The sequence below is a fragment of the Balaenoptera ricei genome, chromosome 11 (genome assembly GCF_028023285.1).
Source record: "Balaenoptera ricei isolate mBalRic1 chromosome 11, mBalRic1.hap2, whole genome shotgun sequence".
Lineage (NCBI taxonomy): Eukaryota > Metazoa > Chordata > Mammalia > Artiodactyla > Balaenopteridae > Balaenoptera > Balaenoptera ricei.
This window is the reverse complement of record NC_082649.1, coordinates 69,056,669-69,077,374: the sequence shown is the minus strand read 5'-3', so window position 1 is coordinate 69,077,374 and position 20,706 is coordinate 69,056,669. Positions and strand designations below refer to the sequence as shown.

General features: G+C 56.9%; 1 protein-coding gene across 5 annotated transcripts in view; it reads left to right on the top strand.

Annotated features, from left to right (window-relative positions):
* Positions 1-2,233: 2,233 nt before the first annotated feature.
* The window catches only part of CACNA2D2 (calcium voltage-gated channel auxiliary subunit alpha2delta 2), a 137,961-nt gene continuing 119,488 nt past the window's right edge, over positions 2,234-20,706 (top strand). For 4 of the 5 annotated variants that reach the window (XM_059937648.1, XM_059937646.1, XM_059937647.1 and 1 more), the window contains exon 1: positions 2,234-2,448. In XM_059937648.1, coding sequence (XP_059793631.1) covers positions 2,234-2,448 — 215 coding nt within the window. The remainder of the gene's footprint in view (positions 2,449-20,706) is intronic. The other variant, XM_059937649.1, reaches the window with a different exon arrangement.

The window sequence follows — 20,706 nt, the reverse complement described above, 5'->3', positions numbered from 1 at the left end:
TCAACCAAAATCTCCCACCTTTCCCTCGGCACCAGCGGCCTCAATTAGGTGCACATCTGTGGAGGCTGGAACTGAAATGCCCAACTACCAATGCCCACTGGCTGCACCCAGCCTGGGTTCAGGTACCTGATGACCTGGGCACTCTTTGGGGATAGTGCTGCCATCCTGGTGTCAAAGGGCAGGGAGGCTGCCCCTGACATTTCTCACTCTGCCCCTGCAGAGCTGGCCTTGGGAAGGTGCCCACCTAACCCCAGTGGGCACCCAGGAGGGGTGATGCCCTTTGTGCTGGTTCCCTGGGGCCATAAGCACAGGCATTTATCCAGCAAACAGATGGGTGAGGATACCATGGGCCAGCCCTTCCCTAGGCATGGGGGAGACAGAGGTGCTAGAGACAGCTATCAGTAGGAGGGGCTAGGAAGGGGCTGGTTAGGTTAACTCAAGCTTGTTGACTCTTCTGTGAAGCACCCTGCCCCCATCATTCTGTCCAGGTGGAAGGACTGCCCTGCCCAGAAGTGGGGGTGGGGACATCTGCACAATCAGGGATCTGGCTTGTCCTCCATAGAACTGGCCTGGCTTGGCCTTCCAGAGTCCACTATGCCCCTCCTGTTCACCAGCCCCCAAGGCCTATCAGGGGTTTGGGGCCCAGGGCACTGCCTTCATTTGATAATATGTTTGGGACCTATGGCAAGCCTCAGTCTGGCCTCTGAAGACTCACTCAGGTCAGGGAAGGAGGATACTCCAAAGCTGTCTCCCTGCCTTGTGAGGGTAGGCAGGGGTAGGATTGCCCAGGCAGGAATAAGGAGCAAGTAAAGGTTGTCCTGAGCCCTATTCCCTTGCCGCTGTCTGGGTGAGAGGGGTAGCTCTGCCCTCCTCAGTCCAGGGGTTACCACTCTTCCCGCTCCACTGTAAATCCTCTTTAGGCTGACTTGTAGGTAGGTGATGGGAGACTCACCCAGATATCATAATGTGGGGGGCTCTTGCTCAGGTGGTTACTGGCCCTCACTCATATTAGGCACCGAATCTGTGGGCAGTTACTGCTTAGGGGGTCTTGCTCTGTTCCAGGCTGCTAGGAAGCATTCTCCCATCTTATCTGTGCCAGGGGCAGAGCAGGGCCCCAGGGCAACTTCAGGGGAACCTCAGGGGTACTCTCCCCCAACCATGAGTGTTTCAATTTACCAAGCAACTGACTTCCATTCTCACTTTATCCTGGAAATGGGTGTGGGCACCCACACAAGCATTCACAAGGGAGGAGATTGAGGCTCTGAGAGGCCCACAAGCTGCAGAGTCAGAACTGACACCAGCCCAGCCTTCTCCCGGCAGCAAGGGAGAGCCAGGAGCCTCCAGGACAGAAGGGATTGGATTGTGCAGGGGTGAGCTTACCGGCACTGGAGGAGTTTAAATAGAGGCTGTGCAAGCCTCGGGGGCTGGGACTGGTCTGCACACAGTGCCCGCTTAGCCCAGGGAAGTGAAATGAGTGGTTGCAGAGCGCTGCATCCATTCCCAGCCCCTCACAACTGTGCAACTGGACCTGTTCCCACCCAGGCTTTTTCTTTCTGTCAGAGCCTTGGGACCCAAGTTCCCCCAGAGAGGACTCTTGAAGGTAGCTGGAGCCCCTGGGGGTATGAGTTCAGCTCCGTTGCCCTCTACAGTGGTCTCTGCTGAAGCCTGCCATTCCACCATTAAACCTGTGACTCCAGGCCTTAAGCCTGTTGAAGGTCGAGCCCCCAGCAGAGTCAATATGCGCCTGCCGGGGACTCTTCGCAGTCTGAGGCGTGGGGCAGGGCGCACATTGGAAATTCGGACCGCGGCTGGGGCTCAAGACGCGCGTGCCCCAGCTCGGTTCGGCCACGCGGGCCAGCAGGGCCGGCTCAGGGCGGCGCGGGGACGAGGGGCGCGCAGGCCGCGGCGGGCGCGTGGCCGCGGCGGGGGCGCGCGGGGGCGGACCGGCCGGGGAAGGGGGGAGGGAGGGAGCGGGGAGGGCGGCGCCGGCAGGTTGGCGGCGGCCGCTATTTGAGCGCTGGTCCGGGTCCCGGCGCTCAGAGCGCTTCGAGCCAGCGCGGCGGAGAGGTCGCAGCACGCAGCCCGCAGAGGTGCTGCGGCTCGGACAGCCCCGGAGGCCCGGCGCGAAGAAGGTGGAGGAGGAGGAGAGGCGATTGCCGCCTGCCGCCCGCGCCCCCCCAACCCGCCGCCGCCGCTCCCCCCCTCCTCGCGGCGCAGCATCTTGAATGGAAACATGGCGGTGCCGGCTCGGACCTGCGGCGCCTCTCGGCCCGGCCCGGCGCGGACCGCGCTCCGCTGGCCCGACCGCGGCTCGCGGCCCGGCCTCAGCGCCCGGCGGCCGGCGGCCCGGCCCCCGCGCCCGCTGTCGCTGCTACTGCCGCTGCTGCTGCTGCTCCCGCTGCTCGCTGCCCCCGGCGCCTCTGCCTACAGCTTTCCTCAGCAGCACACGTAAGTGGCCTCGGCCGGCCGCGGGACCCCTGCCGAGCCCGGAGCCCCCCTCCGTCCCCCAGCCCGCGCCCGGGCGGGGGCGCTGGGTCCCGCCGCCTGCTGCGCCCGGGGGCGGCGGCCCCAAGCCCAGAGGGCGTGCAGTCGGGGTCCCGGCGCTTCTGGCTGCGTCGCGAAACTTCCCCGCGGTGCCCCTTCTCCCTCCCATCCCCCAAACCGCACAGAGCGAGACCTCTGGGGGGTCTGAGCTTGCCAGCTGATTTCCTTGCCGCTGTCGGGTTGAGAGGGGAAACCTGGGGTTGGGTGAGGGGGCGGCCAGCGACCCCTGCCCGGTGGAGTCAGAGCCCAGCGTCTGCCTCATGTTTCCTCCCGGGTAGGAACCTGGCGCTTTAGATCCAGAGGTGGGGGGCACCTTCACACTGGTCTTCATTGGCCTTTTCCTTTGAGGGGGAGGGCTGGATGCAGAGGATGCGAGCACCTTACTGTTTGGCCAGTGCCACAGAAGGGGTCAGTGTCCCCTGTACTTGCCCCCGCCACTAAACCTGGGGGAAGGGTCCCCTGGAGAGCCCAATTGGGAGGTGCAGGTGCCGAGGTGGAGGCAGAAGGTGAATGGCAGGGAGGACCCCCGCCTGCCCCTGCCAACAGGGTAATAGCATCTCCTGGCCCTGCCAGCTTCTGCTGGTTCTCCGTGGTCCTTCTGAGCCTTCTCTCCCTCCCCAGGAGCCTGGAAACTCAGGCATCCTGCTCTGGGTGAGCTTGGCCAGATGCATCTGGGGCTGCAAATGAGTATTCAGTGCATGTGGCCTTTAGGACAGCAGCTGTTTCTGTGGGCACCATGACCCAGCCTTATGTCAGTGCCCAGACACCCCTGTGGCTTTGGGGCACGGTGACCACCTTGCTGTCTGTTATTTGTCTCTCGGTCTGAGGAGCCACCTGTCCCTGGACTCCTGCACCAGTGACCACACAGGGGTTTTGGGAAATGAGTAGCCGGGCTGCTAGTGGCCAAGAGGAAGGGTCTGTCCTCAGGGAAAGGGAAAGGCTGGCTCTGCGTCATTAGACCAGTTCTGCCCAAGGGTAGGGGCCCCTGGTTCTGCCTACTCCAGCTTGTAGGTTCTTCCAGATGAGGAAAAAACAAACTCAGGAAAGGCGCTGCCTGAGTCTCTCTCCGTCTTGTCATCTCTCTCCTCAAACAGCCTGGCTGTGCTCAGGCGGGTGATCAGTAGGCAAATTACAGGTGCTACACGGACGTGTCCTCTGTCAGCTGTCTGGATTTTTCGTGTGTGTATGTGGGGTGTGTGCAGGGAGAAGAGAATCCTATGGAAGTTCAAGGCTTGTGGGTGCATTATTGTCTTTCATTTGCTGTGATGAAAATGAACTTAAGCCACAATGTTTAAAAAGAGCAAAAGCATTATTTTTTTGTTGTTCTTTTTTCCTCAAAGTCAAGACAGTTATTTTTTTCCCTTGCCGTTTCGTAGCTCCTTGAGTGAAGGTTTAAGTAGACGTCTCTTTTCACCTCTTCCCACCTTGCTCCCTCTCCTTGCAACCTGCGGTGGGTCAGATGGCTGCCGGGCCTGCATGTTACATTTGTGATACCCTGACCAGAGAGGACACCTGTCCCTCTGTCCCCAGCCAGAAGATGGTGAGGCGGGTGTGATGGCAGTGGCACATTTTCAGCTGGACGCTCTTCTCTTGTCGATATAGTTGCAGCTAATTTCAGGGTTTGGGACACGTCTGGAAAACCGTAATTAGAGAATGAGAGTGGGGGTGGGGTGGGGGCTGTACAGCTCCGAGGGTCCAGGGAGAGGTGACTAATGGTGCGACGACACGCAGGGCTGGCGGTGACAGCCAGCGCCCTTCAGCTGCCCTGGTCCCGCGGATGCAAACGCCCATTGATCCTTGGAGGCAAGAAGGGGGAGGAATTGAGTGGGGGTCCCTCCCCCACGTTCCCCCGCATGACCATGCTTAGTTGGAGTTGGGACTTTTCTTGAGCTGACATGAAAGGCTGAGGCTGCTGCCCTGGGGCTGCTCGGGGCCAGTGGCCTCCCTGAACTCTCCTGGGTTAGCATGACCAGGCTAGGAAGGGACTTTGATACAGGTACAGGTGGCTTTCTGAGGTGGGCAGTGGGACCCTCAGCTTCACGGCACTAGGGTGACGACCCCTCAGTGGAGAGGGCCCTTGACGGGAAAGTCATTTCCTCGTTAGTGTCTGGCAGTGCGACAGGACCCAGCTTTGCAAGCTGCTGGGTTTTAAGCAAGTGTGGGTTTAGAGTCCGGTGGCTGTTATTTCTGTAATTGCTTTGGCAACATGGCTCTCTGCCCACCAGGCAAAGCAGACCCTTTGCCACCTCCTCCAGGTGGATGGAGGAGGGCAGAGGAGTTACTGCTGGAGGGAGGACAGACCTTTTGTTGGGGGGGGTGGTTGCCCTCTCACCCCACCTGGACCTGGATCAGGTTTTCAAACAAGGGAAGGCGATGTGTGCACAGGCGCATGTGTGTGCATATGTGCACTCATGTGTCTGGGGTGAGGTAGGGGGAGATGGAGTCAGAGCACACACTCTCCGTTTTACCTCCTTCCTCCTGTTTCCTATTTGCTGCTGGCTGAGGGACAGCCCTCACTGCTTTGCCTCTCCTTGTGCCTTTTCCTTTTCTGTCAGTCGCCTTTTCCAATTCTGTCAGTCGCCTTCCCCCTCCCCTGCCCCCTTCTTTGGTCTCTCATCTCTTCTCCTATCCCCCTCCCCCCACTTCCTTGCCCATCCCTCTCATCTCTCTGTGTCCACCCGGCCCTGCCCACCTCTTCTGTCATCTCTATTGGACCTCTGTCCCCTGTTCTCCAGCATTCCTAGGTTTCTCTGTCCCCTGTTCTGTGGGGTCCTGCTGAGCTGCCTGGGTGGCTGCACCCTCTTAGCCCCACTCTTCCCCAGTGATGGTGCTGGCCAATACCTCCCTTCCTCTGGGAGTGGGTAGGTGGGTGGGTGGGGAGCAGAAAGGAGCCCGAGGGGTCTGGGCCCCCAGCAGATTAATGACAGCCAGAGTACGTGCGCCTTTTCCTGAGTGTCCACGACAGGGCATGCGTCACTATAGCTATGGTTAATGGTGGGTGACGTGTGTCTGTCTGGGCCTCCAAGCCCGCGTCTTCACCTCCCTGTAGCTCTCCCTATTAGAGGGAGGCAACATCACGCATCTGGGCCCCCCATTTCCCCAACAACCTGCCAACAGCTTTTGCAGGAAGGAGGAGGGGGTTGAGGCTTTACGGCCTGCTGCTGCTACCACTGGCTCACATCCCTCCTCGCGTTGAGGATGGGGGCTGGGGGACCCTTGGCTGCTTTCCCCCTGCAGGACCCACCTTTATTGGGCCAACTATGTCAAGCTAGCCCCTGAGAAGGGAGTAGCCTGTTTTAAGACAAGCCCCCTCATAGTGTGCGGGTGAGTCTCCCTCCAGATTCTTTGTCACACTGGTGTCTCCCAGGAGAGACTGACTCACAAGTGGAGTGAGCACTTCTGCCCTCGGTGCCTCCTTCTCCCCTCTGCCTGTGTGCAGGTTGTCCCTGCCAGCTCCTGGGAGGAGGCAGTTTGGGGACATGGTGGGTGTCAGGTGTGGGCCCTGCAGGTTCAAGCTTTGGTCTCCAGAGCTGACCCTCCCCATTGGGATGACCTTGCCTCTGTTTCCCCAAATAAGATAATAGAATCTGCTTAAGAGGCTGGTGGTGAGAATTAGTGGGAGAGGGTGTCACCTCAGGTGAGCAGGGAGGGTTCCATGGGTGGGAGTCATGGCAGCTGTTGATAACATTAACAAGCCCTGATGCTACAGCCTGATGGGCCCCCACCCACCAATCTTTTCACATTCCTGCCATGGACTGAGCGCCTTCCTATCCCTCTGCTTTGCTTATGCTGTCCCCTCATCACTGCGTGCTTTTCTCAGGGGTTTAGATCTTTCCTTCAGGGTCTCATACCCACACCTTCCAGAGGCCTCTGGGTTGTGCCACTAGCTCAGGCTGTACCCACCCGCAGGGATATCAGCTCCGTGAGGACGAACACTGGGCCACCTCCCTCCCTTATTCCCTGAAGCCCAGCTTGACTATGGTGGGGGATGTCACCAGGCTAGTGGTGGCCTCCCCTCACTGAGCTCAGGCCAGGCCCCTTATCCACATTACGTCCTCAGACCCCATGGTCATGCCCATCCCACAGATGGGGAGACTGAGACTCAGAAAGATGAAGGGACCTGCCCAAAGCCCCACAGCTACCAGGGGCAGGGCAGGGAGAGGACTAATCTGTCACTTAGCTGTCCTGCCAGGGGGCTGGGCACATCTGGGCAGGGGGCTAAGAAGTTGGAGTGGGGACTCAAAGCCTGGGTGTTTGGAAGAAAATGAAGAGGCTTAAGACATGTGAGGGACGCCTAGGCTCCCAACTGTAACCTTTCCTGCTCTGTCCCTCTGTCTTCTTCTGGGTCTCAGGCAACCCTGAGGAGGCCTTTCTTGGCCCACGGCCACCCTGCCAGCCCGGTGCTCATAGGCCCTGTGCCTACCTCCACCCCCTCCCACGTGTACACAGGCGATCATGGAGCCCCCCAGTCCAGGTTTTCCCCCTTTCCGAGGCTTCGAGTCATGTGCCAGGCATGCCTGCCGTGCAGGGGTGGGCAAGAGGGACTTCATCTTGAGACTCTGGGATGCCATCTCCCCCTCCAGATTCCAGTAGGACTCCAGAGAGAGAGGCCAGGGGCGTGGGGGTGGAGGCTGTTCATGGAAACCTGAGGCCAGGTCCTCTAGTCCCGTGGCAGGTTTTTCAAGCCCGAGGGGATTTCAGAGGGCTTGGACCTTATAGGTGCTGGGGTTTTCATGCTGTGTGGACAAGAGGGGTCTGGGGGGCTGGGGGACCAGGGTTCTATTTGCTAGGAAACTATTTGGGGGCAGCTGGGGGTTTGGGAGTCAAAGCAGGCCGGCATGTGGCGTGTGCCCTGCCTTGGAGGGTGGTGCTGTCTCTGGGTGGGGAGTGGTCTCTTTCTCCTACCCCCGCCCCAATTCCAACCTCACTGGCTTCCAGATTCAATATCTGCCTCGGGAACAAGTGACCTCTGTCCTTATGTCCTTATGTGAGGGCTCAGGGCCTCAGGCCTGGGGAGGGAGACCAAGGCCTAGGGTGCTCTAAAGGCGAGGGTGGCGGGCTTTCCCACCCCTGGCTGCATCCCTTCAGCCAACTGGGGAGCTTCTCTTAGTGTCAGGTTGTTATTCTTTTCCTGCTGCCTACTGTCTAAACAAGAAGCTACAGAATCAATATTCGTATTCCCAGAGGGAGGTGTATGTGTGGTTTTTGCTTTTTTTCCTTTCACTTAGTCTCTTGTCCTGTATAACCTGAAGAGCCTCCTGAGCTGCCTGTGGCTAAGAGTTGCGGGGGAGTTGGCGGTGCAGGTGACCATGCGGATTGATATGCCCATGGGGGGCTTGCAAGGGACTCAGGGATGCTGTCACTTAGGTCCACGTAGGCAGGACCTGGGGCAGCACTCAGCCAAGCCCTGCCCTGCCACTGTGGGACTCAGACCATTGGTTTGGTGTCCCTGGCCCTGGTCCTGCTCACGGACCACCTAGTTCCCCTCCCACCTCACCTGGGCCCCCTCCTTCTGGGGCTAGTCCAGCCTGCTGGGCCCCTGACCACTGCTGGTTCTGATGACTGAGCCTGTGAGGGATCTGGCCTTATAGAGCAGGAAACCCTGTCTAGCTGGGATTACATGGTGGGAAATCTTCACATGGGGGACCTGAGGGTCCCCACCTTGGGTTGGCCTGGTCCTGGAGGGCCTCTGTCAAAGGCAGTCCCAACCCAATCCTTTCAGCTGGTAGCTTGCATGGTGGTGACCTTGGACAGTCTCCTCTACTCTCTGGGCCTCAGTTTCCTCTCTTCCAGGCCCTTCTGACTCTGACATTGCAGTCCCCTAAGAAGACAGGTCCAAGGTCTTCCTGCTCCTTTCCACGCTTTGCTCTAGCTGTGGGGTGAGACCTGACCCCAGCCCAGCTGAGCCCCATCTCCCCCAGTGTGAGGAGCCTGCACCTCCCATACTGGCCTCTGGCCACACCTTGGGTGTCTCAAAGCTGCTTCTCAGAGTGACCCACTTTGAGCTCTGATAAGCCTAATTGTTTAGCAGAGAGGGAGGGGCACGGGAAGTCTTTCCTGCTGATTATTAACCATCTCTCCCTACCTTGGAAATGACTCATTAAACAAAGGGGAAAGGAGTGGGTAAAAAGGGGGAGAAGTCACCCCCTCTGCCCCTCTTTCCCGCTCCCCTTAGACCCTGGGCCCCTTGTTCCCGCCTTGGTGCCTTCCTTCCCTGCTGGACAAATCTTTCTGAATGAGTCCCCTGTTGACACACACTGAGACTCTGCCACACCTCTCACCAGTTGTGTGACCTTGGGAACTTCCTCAGCCTCTCTGGGTCTTGGGGCCTTATCTGTAAAACAGGGTTCCCTTGATCACACTGCCTCATTGGGTTGGGGTGTGAAAGGTCATGAGGGATGCATGACAAGGGCGTGTGGATTCTGACTGGATCTATGAGGGTTCTCAGTCCAGCTGGGCCCGTACTCTGAGTGCCAGGCACCTGCCCCATTGCCCATAGCACCTACCACCCAGCCAGGCCCTGCAGGAACCTGAGACTCCATTGTGGTTTCTGGGTCCTTCCTCCTGTGCTTGGTCCTTGCCTTGGCCTGTGTGCACATGTAAGCTTGTGTGTGGAAGTGTCTATATGTCTGTGCTCTTATATGTATTTGTGCACATGTGTTGGATATGTTCACGTTGTGTGCACACTTGTGAGAGTGTCCATTTGTATACGAAGATGTGCTTATGTGAGTGCATGTGAATGTGTGTGCCCATGTGTGTGGGTGTGCTTCATGTATATGTGCAGGTTGTGTGTACATGCATGCGCATGTGTATACACAGGTGTTGGTATATGCATGTGTGTGTGCCTATGAATGCGAATGTGGGTGTGTGCTTGTGCGTGGGTGTGCATATGTATGTGTGGGCATATGTACGGTTTATCTCTGCACCCAGAATGCGCTCCCAGTGCCCACCTTCTGAGCCTGCCTTTGAGGTTAATGCCAGGGCTCAGCTGGGCAAATGCTGACAGTGGGAAATAAAGCCGCCTGTTTGTTAGGACCAGTGTTTCACAAACTTTTATGTCAAGAACAGCCTGAGTTAAGGCTGAGCTGGGAAGTTTGATCATCTACCAACTGGCTCGATGACTGTCTGCAAAGGAAACACACAGAGGCTGCATCCTTGTAATTCAAATTTTTGCAAATCGAATGGTATTTAGATACGCCAGAGAACTTGGGACTCTGCGAAGCTTGGTGAGTCCTTTGTGAAACAAAGCATCTTTGCTAACAGCCCTTCCCATGTGGAATCTGGAGGGTGGGCGTGGAGTTCTGGGCTTAGGCCCAGTGGAAACCCTTGCTGTGTGACCTTGGCCTGGCGTTTTTCTCTCTTGGAGTGGGTGCTTCTCACTTGCACACTCAAGGGAGGGAGACTGGCATCCCTTGAAGCATCTGCTGTAGGTTTGGGGTTCTTGCTCCTAGCAAGACATTTGTACAGTCAGCTGCAGGCATAATTTGGGTATAAAAGCTTCAGCTTGATGATGCCCTCGTGTTCCTCTATTTGGGATGCCTCCAGCAAAGCTCTTCCTTTCAAGGATGAATTTTTGCCTACTGGGTCTTCATAAACAAGGCTGTCTGAGTGCCCTGTGCTGGGTGCTGGCCCTTGGCTCTGTGGGCCCTGAGATGATGGGTTCTGATGTCTGAGAGAACTGCAAGTTTTGCTTTCCCGGCATTCTCAGGGCCTGTGTGTTGTCAGTGCTAGGATGACCCAGCATCCTAGGTATCTCGGGAGGGGACTTCTGCAAAGGGCTTGGGCACCTACAGGGCTTGTGAGGGTCCCTATGGGGGCAGGGAGCCTGAGTGCGACCATCTCCTTGGGCAATAATGGGCCTTGCCTGGGTCCCTGATTTGGGAAGGAATATCCCAGCCACAGAAGCCCCTGGGGACCTAGATACCTCCGTTGTACAGACAGGGAAATTGATGTCTGAGTGGCGGGAAGGAGCCTTCAGGCCCTTGATGTATGTATGCTGGCTACATACATCCTGCGGGCAGGGCCCAGTCCCCCACCCAGGGCTCAGTACAGGCTGCTCAAAGGGTGCTCCCCATTCAGCCATCCTTGCGCTATGATGTACAACTGATTATCTTAAATAAAAACATTCTTGCCATGAGATGCGGGAGTGATTTGAGGCCTCCTTTGGCAAACCCTGCAGAGCAAGGTGCCTGTGGTGTGGGCCCCCAGCTTCTGGTGTTTCTCTGGGGCAGACCTTGGTGCCCTTTGCCGTTTTAGAGTCAGTGAGGCTTTCAGGGTATGGAAAGGACAGCTTTGTCGCCGGGTGGGCACGAATGGGTTGGAATGTTCCTCAGATGGGTAGAGGCCCCTGCTATGCTGCGAGTTTCCAGCCTGACATGGCTGACGTGGCATTTTAGCCTTGATAACTTCTCTGCTCAGACTATGTTCTCCTCCCTCTGGCGCTGCCTGAAATGCTACATTTGAAGCCTTAAAGGTCAGGCCTGGTGCTGCCACTGGTTCCAACAAACAAACAACAAAACAACCCACCTCAGCCCTGCCCCCACAACTTCATTTATTAGAAAAGAGAAATGAGCTGGCAGAACAGGCCTCTGCACTGAGGGCTCTCACAGACGGACGTTTCTCCTTTCTCCCTGTGAGCTGAGGCTAGGGTGGACATGGTGAGAACCTAGGAGTCTTCCCTTCCTTTCCTGGACCTGCCAGGCATGCTGCAGTATCTCTCATTGAGGTTAAGCTATGACCTTGCACCCCAGAAGCCTGCCATGGGCAGAGCCCCACTTCTCACCTAGCATTTGAGGGCCCTCCTGGGCTGGCTCTGGTCTCTGGCCACTAGCTCTGTGACTAGACTCCAGCCAGGCCAAGCCACTTGCAGGTCCTGGTAGGAGCTCTGGCCTCTCCACCTTCTGGCTGTGTCCCTATACCAGGCTGGCCTGCTCAGCCTGAGTACTGCGCCAAGAAGCCTTCTAGATCATTGCCCTCCTCTGGCTCCCTACCCCTTGTGGGCCTCTCCTATCACCCTGTGCCTCTCCCGCAGCTCTGTGCCCAGTTCGTAGAGGCCTTTCCAGGAGTAGGCATTGAGCTGACTACTGATCCTTCAAAAACTGAGTCCAAGCAATGGCTGCAAGAAAAAGAGGCTGCTTCTGTGCACCCCTTGGAAATCCCAGCACATTAATTTTTTTCATCATGGTTAGGCCCTCTGGCAGGGAGCTCAGAGGTGGGTATGTATAGGCTGTCATTGAGGACCAAGCCTTCACCTGCACTCTGCCTGGCTGGCCTTACTTTTGGTGTGGCTGTCTGTCCTTGACTGACTTCCTTCATGGCAACAAGATGGCTGCCACAGCTCCAGGCATCACATGTACCAGACATTAGGAGTAAAAGAAGAGATGTTTCCTCTGGGTTCCTCTTAAAAGGAGGCTAGAAAACCTCACCCAGAAGCCCCTAGCCAATTTCCCCTCACACCTCATTGGCTAGCACTGGGTCACATGTCTACTCTAAACCAATCACTGGCAATCAGGAAGATGCATTGTGATTGGCTCAGGCTAATCAGGATTTACCCTTGAGCTAAGGATGGGGTCACCTTGGGACTGGAAGCAGGAGAGATTCTTGCAGACTTGGGTTTTGTTAGCGAGAAGAGGGGGAGTGATGGAGAATGGGGAGGCAGGATGTGCTTCAGGGTCAGACAAGAGGCCTGACAAGAGGAAGAAGGTGGGAGGGGAAGGAAAGGGAGAGTGGCCATTTTCAAGGAAACATTTGTAAAGGAAGTAATTTTAACTGCATCATCAATCACTGTGATCTGAGCCTCGGGTGCTATATTTCACATATGCTATCCAATGAGATCAGTCCATTTTTATTCCCATTTCACAGATAAGAAAAATTGAGGTTCAGCAGGGCTAAGTGATGCTGAAATCACACAGATGGTGAGTGGTGAAGGCAGGATTCACAACCCAGCGCTTGGGTCTGAGCATTCAGCCACTGCTGTACATAGCCCTTCTGCAGCTCACCTCCTCCAGAGAGGCCCCTGACCACAGGACCCTCAGGGTACCCCGCCCTCCTATATTCTTCCATCACATCTGTCCCTCTACCCTTCTTGTCTCAATTTCTTACTACTCCACCCTAGCCCTGGCCCGTCTCCAGCTTACTGTGGGAGTCTGGGCAAGCCACCTGCTCTCCTCCTCCATCCTCAGTGTCTTCATCATACCCAGGACCCTCTAGAGTGATGGATTCTTCTGCAGCTGATGGCGATGCTCCCCTGCCACCCCATCTGCATAGCTGCCATCTCTGTCCTGCCCTGTAAGCTGGTGCTATGGAGACCATGGCCAAGGGGGCTGCTTCTGATCAGCATGGTGGTGGGCACAGGAGGGGATCTCTGCCCTCAGGACCGGCAGCACCAGGGCAGCAGCCATCTCCTTCCATGGGAGCTTAACAAGCACCTATTATGAACTGAGGGTTGAGTAAGCAGGGGAGAGGTTGGGTGGGCTGCAAAGGGCCCTGCCAGTCCCAAGCAGGACCCTGCCTATGGTCTGGCTGACCTCTGCCTGTCCCTTAGTGCTTGACTGGGAGTCACTGTTCCCTGAAGCCTCCCCTGACTTCCCTATGTGGGACAGGGGCTTCCTAGGCCCCCTGAAGTCACTCCTATTCTTGTCCTGCAGTAGACCTGCCGCCTCCCCTTCCAGACTGTGTGCCTGGAGGGTGGGCAGGGGTCACGACCACCTGTCCTTGGCTTGAGCTCTAGGCTAGCGCACACCAAGTGCTCAAAAAATGTTTGCTGAACAGAGAGTCAGCACAGGTGTCTACAGGCCAAGCTGGTTACGTCTCTGGAAGCTGGAACAGCTTTTACATGTTCTGGGACAGGGTCCCACATGGCCCTGGCTTTGCTGGTGCGACAGAACAAAGGCCACCCCACACACCTTCCTGCAGCTCTCTTACAAGGGATGCCCCAGCCAAGAGGCTGCCTCCAAGGGCTGCTCGGGGGAGAGAGATGAAGGTGGGGTCCAGGGCCCCACGGGCTATGTTATTTAATTTGGTGGGGCAGGGCCTGGGCATCAGCATATTTCCAGAGCCATTTAGGTGAGCCAAGGTGGAACGCCAAGGCCATAGAGGATAGGAAGGTAAACATAGGACCCCTCCCCCTGCCCTGCTCTGTCAGCAAGGAGAACTGAGGCTTCCAGGGAAAGGGGGTGGGGACTAGTGTACTGGTTCTAGGGAGTATTCTGGCCATTGTACCTGTTGGGGGGCAGCTGTTCATAGATGCCTGTACATGTGGCCAGTGGCCAGAGTCTGCAGCCTGTTCCAGGGAGATCGCCAGGCCTCCTCAGCTGGCTGCCCTACTCCTTCCCAACTGCCCCTCTGTGTTGATACTTGCTCATGCCTCATCCACACTGCTGATTGGTCCATGGCCCTCCCATGTTTCAGGACCCGCCTCCTGACGGCCCCTGCCCGGCCTGAGTCTCCTCTCCAAACCTTAGCTGTGTGCCAGGGCTGCTCTCGGGGAGCTCACAGTCCGTGGGAGAGATCGTCAGCAAGGAAGAAATGGAAGTGAGGCCAAATAAATAATAACCACACATGACTGGTGCTCTAGGCAGCATCCAAGTGGTGATGAGACGCAGCCCCTACTCCAGACTGAATTCTGACAGGCCCTCTCAGGGTCCCCAGCCATTCCTAAGGCCTTGGGCCTCCCCTGGTCAGGGCTGTGGGGGCCCGGGGAGAGCATCAGGACCCATCTTCCTCTGAGAGTAAGCCGCTGACAGGCGGACAAGGATAAGGGGCAGGTGTGGGGTGGGGGAGAGGCTTGCCTACATGGATCCAGCCCCAGTTCCCGAAGCTCCAGGCAGGCCCCATCCCTCTCCTGCTGACGTGCTCCCTGAGGCTGCTGCACCCCTGCACAGTGCCTCCTAACACCTGAGGTGCTTTGGGCTGCCCACAGCCCATGACTGGGGCCCCACCTGCCTGGTGCCCTGCAGTCCCACATTTCCCGGCACCGAGTGGCTGGGGAGGGGTGGCGGGGAACAATCCCAGAGGACATTAAGCCGAGTAACTTACATGGTTCCCGAGCCAGCGCTAGGGGAAATATATTTCACAGGTGGTTTCCAGACTGGTGGCGTATGGAGGAGGTCATGACTCTAAAATGGAGAAGGGTGGGGACATCACGGGGCCGTCTAGAGGGACCCAGAGCCGTGGGCTTTGGTGGCCTCACTGCGCCGTCTGCCTGCTGCTTGCTAGAAAGCATGGTCCAGGGTACGGGGGTTGAGGAGGGGAGGAGCTGGAGCCCCATATGTGACCATGAGTCATTTTGTCCCTCAGTTTTCTAACCTTTAAAATGGGATCATAAAGCTTCCCTGGTGGCGCAGTGGTTAAGAATCCACCTGACAATGCAGGGGACACGGGTTCAATCCCTGGTCTGGGAAGATCCCACATGCTGCGGAGCAGCTAAGCCTGTGCGCCACAACTACTGAGCCTGCGCTCTAGGGCCCATGAGCCACAACTCCTGAGTCTGCGTGCCACAACTACTGAAGCCTGCACTCCTAGAGCACCTGCTCCGCAACAAGAGAAGCCACCTCAATGAGAAGCCCATGCACCGCAATGAAGAGTAGCCCCTGCACACAGCAACAAAGACCCAACGCAGCCAAAAATAAATAAATAAAATTAAATAGAAGTTAAAAAAAAAAAAAGGACTCTAAAATGGGATCATATTTCCTATATTTTATGATTGTGAACATAGAGCAAATCAAATGCCAGGGCAGGGGTGGCCCGCAGGTCAGTGCGAGGGGGACGCATGGCTATGGGACAGCCCATGGATTTGGTCCTACCTGAGGCTCCCACTCAGTTCATCCTCTTCCAGTCAGTGCCTCCCCCACTGTGGGCACATTTGTTCCCTCCACAGACACTCACCACAACCTGCCATTCATTCATTCTCTCCACACTCATGAGCATCTGCCATGTGCCAGGCACTGATGGGACAGGCAGACAACAGTCTGGGGAGGTGATATAGACAGAGGATATGTTATGTTGGAAGGTGACAAATGCCATGGAGAAGGGACAGGATGAATTTGGGGGAGGGTTTAACTAGAGGAGGCAGGTCAGAGTGGGCCTCACTAAAACATTTGAGCAAAACCTGGAAGGAGGGGAGGGTGGGAGCCACATGGGTATCTGGGAGAAGAGTGTTCCAAGCAGAGGAATGGCCAACACAAAGGCCCTGAGGTGGGATGTGGTTAGAGCAGGAGGAAAAGGGAAGAGTGGGAGGAGAGGAGGTCAGAGGGCAGCAGGGACCAGGACAGCCTGGGCCATTAAATTAGCATGACTTTGAAGTGGGGGCCCCCAGGGAGAAGTGTGAACAGAGGAGCACCAGGGTGGTGGCCGTGGTGGTGGTGAGACCTGCTGATGGTCTGGGTGTGAGAAAGGGAAAGGGGTCTCAGGAGACCCCAGGGGTTTGGCTTGAGCATCTGGAAGGACAGAGTTTTCACCAGGTAAGCTGGAGGAGGCTGGGGAAGAGTCAGTCCAGGGGACCATCAGGTATTGGACACATTGAATTTGAGATGCAGACTAGGGCGTCCAAGTGGAGATGTGTCAGAGCTGGAGGTATGCCTCTGGAGAGGGCCAGGCAGAGCTGTGCCTGCCCAGGCTGGGTGCCGAGGACTGAGCAGAGAGCCCTGCTCTTTGAACCCTTAGTTTACCAGCCACTGACTGTGCCCTCTCTCCTCATCTCCCCAATGTCAGAAGCTCACTGTCCTTCACCATCCGTCACATGGAGGCGCTCACCATGTCCTTGAGGATGGAACGCTGCAGGCCTCAGTGTGGGAGCAGCCTGCTTATGCCCATAGTCAGTCTGAGGGTGTTCATAGGGCATCACCGTGTGCAGAGCTCACTGCTGAGCCTTCCTTGCACCTGCTGTACCCTCTGTCTGAACTGCCCTGCTGCTCTGCAGTGCCACCTTTACCTGGCCAGACCCCTAGGCTGGGTCAGGCCCCTTGCCATGCATCCCACCCCCCCAAGGCTCGCCGGACTCCTTCTCCCTCCACTTACTGAGTCTGGATCAGATCAGCTGTCTGCTCTGGTTGAATTCCAAGCTTCCGAGGGCAGGCCTGTATCTGCCCTGCTCACCACTGTGTCCCTTGGAGACATGGTGCCTAGCTTGGAGCCTGGCTCAGTAACTATATGAATGAATGAATGAATGAATGAATGGGGAGTGAGGGAGCTAGTAGGGAATCTATAGAAGGTTGGCAACATCTGCAGAGTATTTTGTCTGTGATAAGCCCTACTGGGTTTGGCCAACCTGCTACTCTTCAAGCCATCTCTTAGGACAACACAGGCTCACCAGGCAGTGGCTCCTTTTGTCCTGGCCACCAACCTGGGACTTCTCAGAAGGGGTGGGGCCGCTGGGGTGGCACCTGAAGGTCCCTCCTCATTGCAGCTCACAGAGGGGATTTGCATTGCTAAAGGATTCACCATAGAGCATGAAGAGTCAAGGTGGTCCGAGCACTCACATTTGATTTACATGCAGTTTGGCTTGCGCTGAGAAGCCCGGAGCTCACTAGTGAGGAGCAAATCCCAGAGGAAGTGGGCATCTCCCCCCCCCCCCGTCATGGGAGGAATTTGAGGGAGCTTGGGCTCTGCACTGCTGAGACATTCCTACAGCAGGGTAGCTCTGGTGGGGTAAAAGGAAGGACTCTGACTGAGCCCAGCTTTGGCTTGCTTGGGGAGGCGGTGAGGGCCCTGATTTGAAGTAGATCCCTTCACAAAGGTGGAAAAGGTCATAAATGAGGGGTGGCCCTTACCCGCACCCTATTTCCTAAATCTTGGCCATTGAAGTCCTCTTTGGGATTAAGGAGGCCTAATTTCCTAGGGAACAGAGCCTGGGCTCTGGAGCCATCCTTTGCTGGGTTCAAATTCTGGTTGAGCACAGACTGGCTGTGTGGCCTTGAGTACATTGCTTCACCACCTAGGCCTCCGTCTTCATCCACGAAGTGGGCCTGAATCAGCACCTAGCCAAGGGTGCTGTGTGACTTCAGTGGGCTCACACACACAGCACCCAGCACACAACGGGTACTCTGAATCATCTGTTCCTTTCCTTGGTGCTCTGCTACCTGCTGAAGTTGGAAGCCCTTTCCCTGCCCTGCCCTCCAGCCTCCCTCCCACTGCAGAGGGGGTTGGACAGGGCATGTACCAGTCTGGTGATGGGAGGATGTTCAGGGAAATCTATCCCCAAGCATTTCCAGAAGACTCTTCTTTGCCATCCTGCAAGCTAAGTTTTGCAGGAAGCTTGATGATGGGACCAGACTGCAGCTCCAATCTAAGGCAAGGGTTGGTAAAGTGGAGTAAGGACTGTGGGTTTGGGGGGAGGGGTGGAGAGAAATCCTGGAAGACTTTCCGGCAGAGGTGACTTGGCCAGGTAGGGGAGGACAAGGCCAGAGAACAAAGCTTGCCCTAATGGGTTGAGTTCTTTTCTGGTCTTTGCTTCACCTCTCCTCTGCACCCAGGGTGTCCTCTGGGACACTGCCAGCTTCCCTGGGGGATCTCTGCCCTGAGGAGAAATAAAGGATCCCTAGAGAGGTTTCTGTCCTCCTCACGGCTGGAGGCCATGTCGAGGACACACATGGAGGACGGCTATTTGTGGCTCAGAGAGGATTTGACTCATGCTGGGGAGTGGGGAGGATATACAGGAGGGGAGGTGGGGATGTGTGAATCATAGAATCTGGCTGGAGTGGTTGGTGACACAGGGCCTATCTTGCCACCTCCAGTCAGGCTTCAGTTACTGGCATGGGGCAAGAACAGGCAGCTGGAACCCCTGGGTTCCTCCTTGACTCTCCTGGTGACCTCCACAGGTGCCTCAACCCTGCTGTGCACCTCCTGAGACCAGGCTTGGGTGTGGCTCTCCCATCACAGCACCTGGCTGGGCACAGGGGCTGTGTCAACATATCTACCCCTGCCTCCAAGAACCAGCCTCATTGAACCTCAGTTTACCAGTTTGTTAAATGGACCTAGGCAGGGGTTACTTTTGCATTGTACCTGACTACCTGGGGAACATGGTGGGGAGAGAAGGAGGCTCTGCAGACCCCCAAATGTCCATGATCTGTGTCAGTGACTGAGGCAGGTGGTTCCAGGCCTGGGGAGCAGATGGTGGATCCTGGGCAGAGTGACTGTCTGTTCCATACCCTGTCCCTGGCCTGGACTTTTTGCTTTCCTCTGGGGAGGCCTTAACTAGTTCATGCACTCCTCTTGCTCATTGCTAAGTCCCAGGTCTAGATTGCTGGAAAATTCACAAACAATGACACCTGGGTGTTGGTACCTTGGGAACCCATGGTCCTCGGCCCCCTGGGGAGTGGAGGTAGATGATTCTGCTGTCCCTGCAGTTTGAAAACCACCAACTCAGTCAGTACACAGATGGGAAACTGAGGCACAGAGAGGGGAGTGGGTGAGCCTGCACTGAACCAGAATCCCAGTGTCCAGAATCCCAGATGGGGCAGGGTGGGTAGAGGTACTGGGCTATCTGAGATGGGGACAGGGTGAAAGGGATGGGGGGAGGACAGCCTGGGTCTGGGCCATTCTGTGCCTGCACTTTCCTTGCTTCCTGGAAGAAGTGGCTGCTCCAGCACCCGGCCCTCCTGGGAGAGCCATGAATTATGCACGGAAGCCACAGGCCTGGGCAGGCCCATCATAAATGAGCTTTAATAATTCATACGGAGAGGAGCCGGGGAAAGTGGCTGTCCCTGGGGCAGCCACTGCACTTCCAGCCCCTCCACAGGCTGCCACTGCACACCCCACCCACCTGCTCCTGTGGCCGGCAGCATGCAGGCTGGGCAGGACGGCGGGGAGGTCAGGCCCCTCGGGGAGGTGCGCTTGCTCAGCCAAGTACCTGTTCCTCTAGGCTGGAGAGCAGGAGCCTCCTCCCTCAGGGCTCACAGCCCAGGAGGGCAGTAACCCCAGGAGGGCACCTGAGATCAGTTGCTGCTGGGAGGGTACAACTTAAAATGGGGGGCAAGGTGGACTTCACTGAAGGAGGTGAGAGGGGAGCCCTGAGGACTTCTGAGGAGAGACTGATCCAGGCATAGGGAACAGCATGTACAGAGGCTGTGCAAGGAGTGCAGGAGTGTATTCAAGCCACAACGAGGAGGCCAGCGTGGCCTGAGGAGCAAGGTCAAGGGGGCCATTGAGAGTATGGCCCCTGGATGGGCTTTGTCTTTCTTCTAGTGCTATGGAGCCGTGGCCTGGTGTTGAGAGAGGAGGGACACTGTTCCAACAGGGTGCTCTGGCTGCGAGTGGAGGTGAACGGCCCGGGGGAGGGGGTGCAAGGACAGAAGCTGAAGACCAGTGAACTGGTGACTGCACTTGTCCTGGAGAGAGACGATGGCGGCCCAGGCCAGGCTGGGGGCCAGGGAGGTGGAGGGCAGTGGGCAGACTGTGAAGGTGGAGCCAACAGGACTTGCTGAGAGATTGGATGTGGGTGCGAGAGAAAGCAGGTTGCAGGTTACCCTGAGGCTTCGGGCCTGAACCAAGGAGCTGGCATCAGCTGAGCCAGGGGAGGCAGGGGGTGCAGAGAAAAGGGAGGAGGGGATCCAGAGGGAGGTCAGTGTCTGGGTTTTGGACACATTCAGTTTGAGAGACCTGTTAGGCATCCAAGCGGACATGCCATGCCGCAGCCGGGCATTTAAGACTGGTGTCTGAAGAGAGGTGTGTATCATCCTGACTGGTGTTCATTAGCTGTGTGACCTTGGGCGCATCACTCAATTGCTGTGCCTCAGTTTTCCCTCTGAGGACTGGGGATGATCTGACTGCTGTGAAGATAATTAAGGCAGTGCACTGAGAGCCCTGGCCTCACTGGTGCAGACCCAGTGAGTCAGGCAGGAAGGCCCCAGTCAGACCCCTTGGGAAACAAATCCCCGCATGGCCTGTGGAGGCCCCAGGCCACCCCTCCTTGAGCAGAGAGGGAAACTGAGACCTGGAGAGTCCAAACCACAGAGCTGGGTATGGACCACAGAGCAGGACCTGGTACACGGCAGGGGCTGGAGGAGATTCAGCCCCAGGGCCCATCCCCACCCTGGCCGAGCCCTCCAGCCTGGGTCTGGGCCTCAGTCCCCTGCTCTCCTGCAGAACGGTGTTTTCCTTCCTGCTGCACACCTCCTTTGTCTCCCCGGCTCCCTGGTGCTTCTCTAGCCCCTCTCCTGGTTCTGC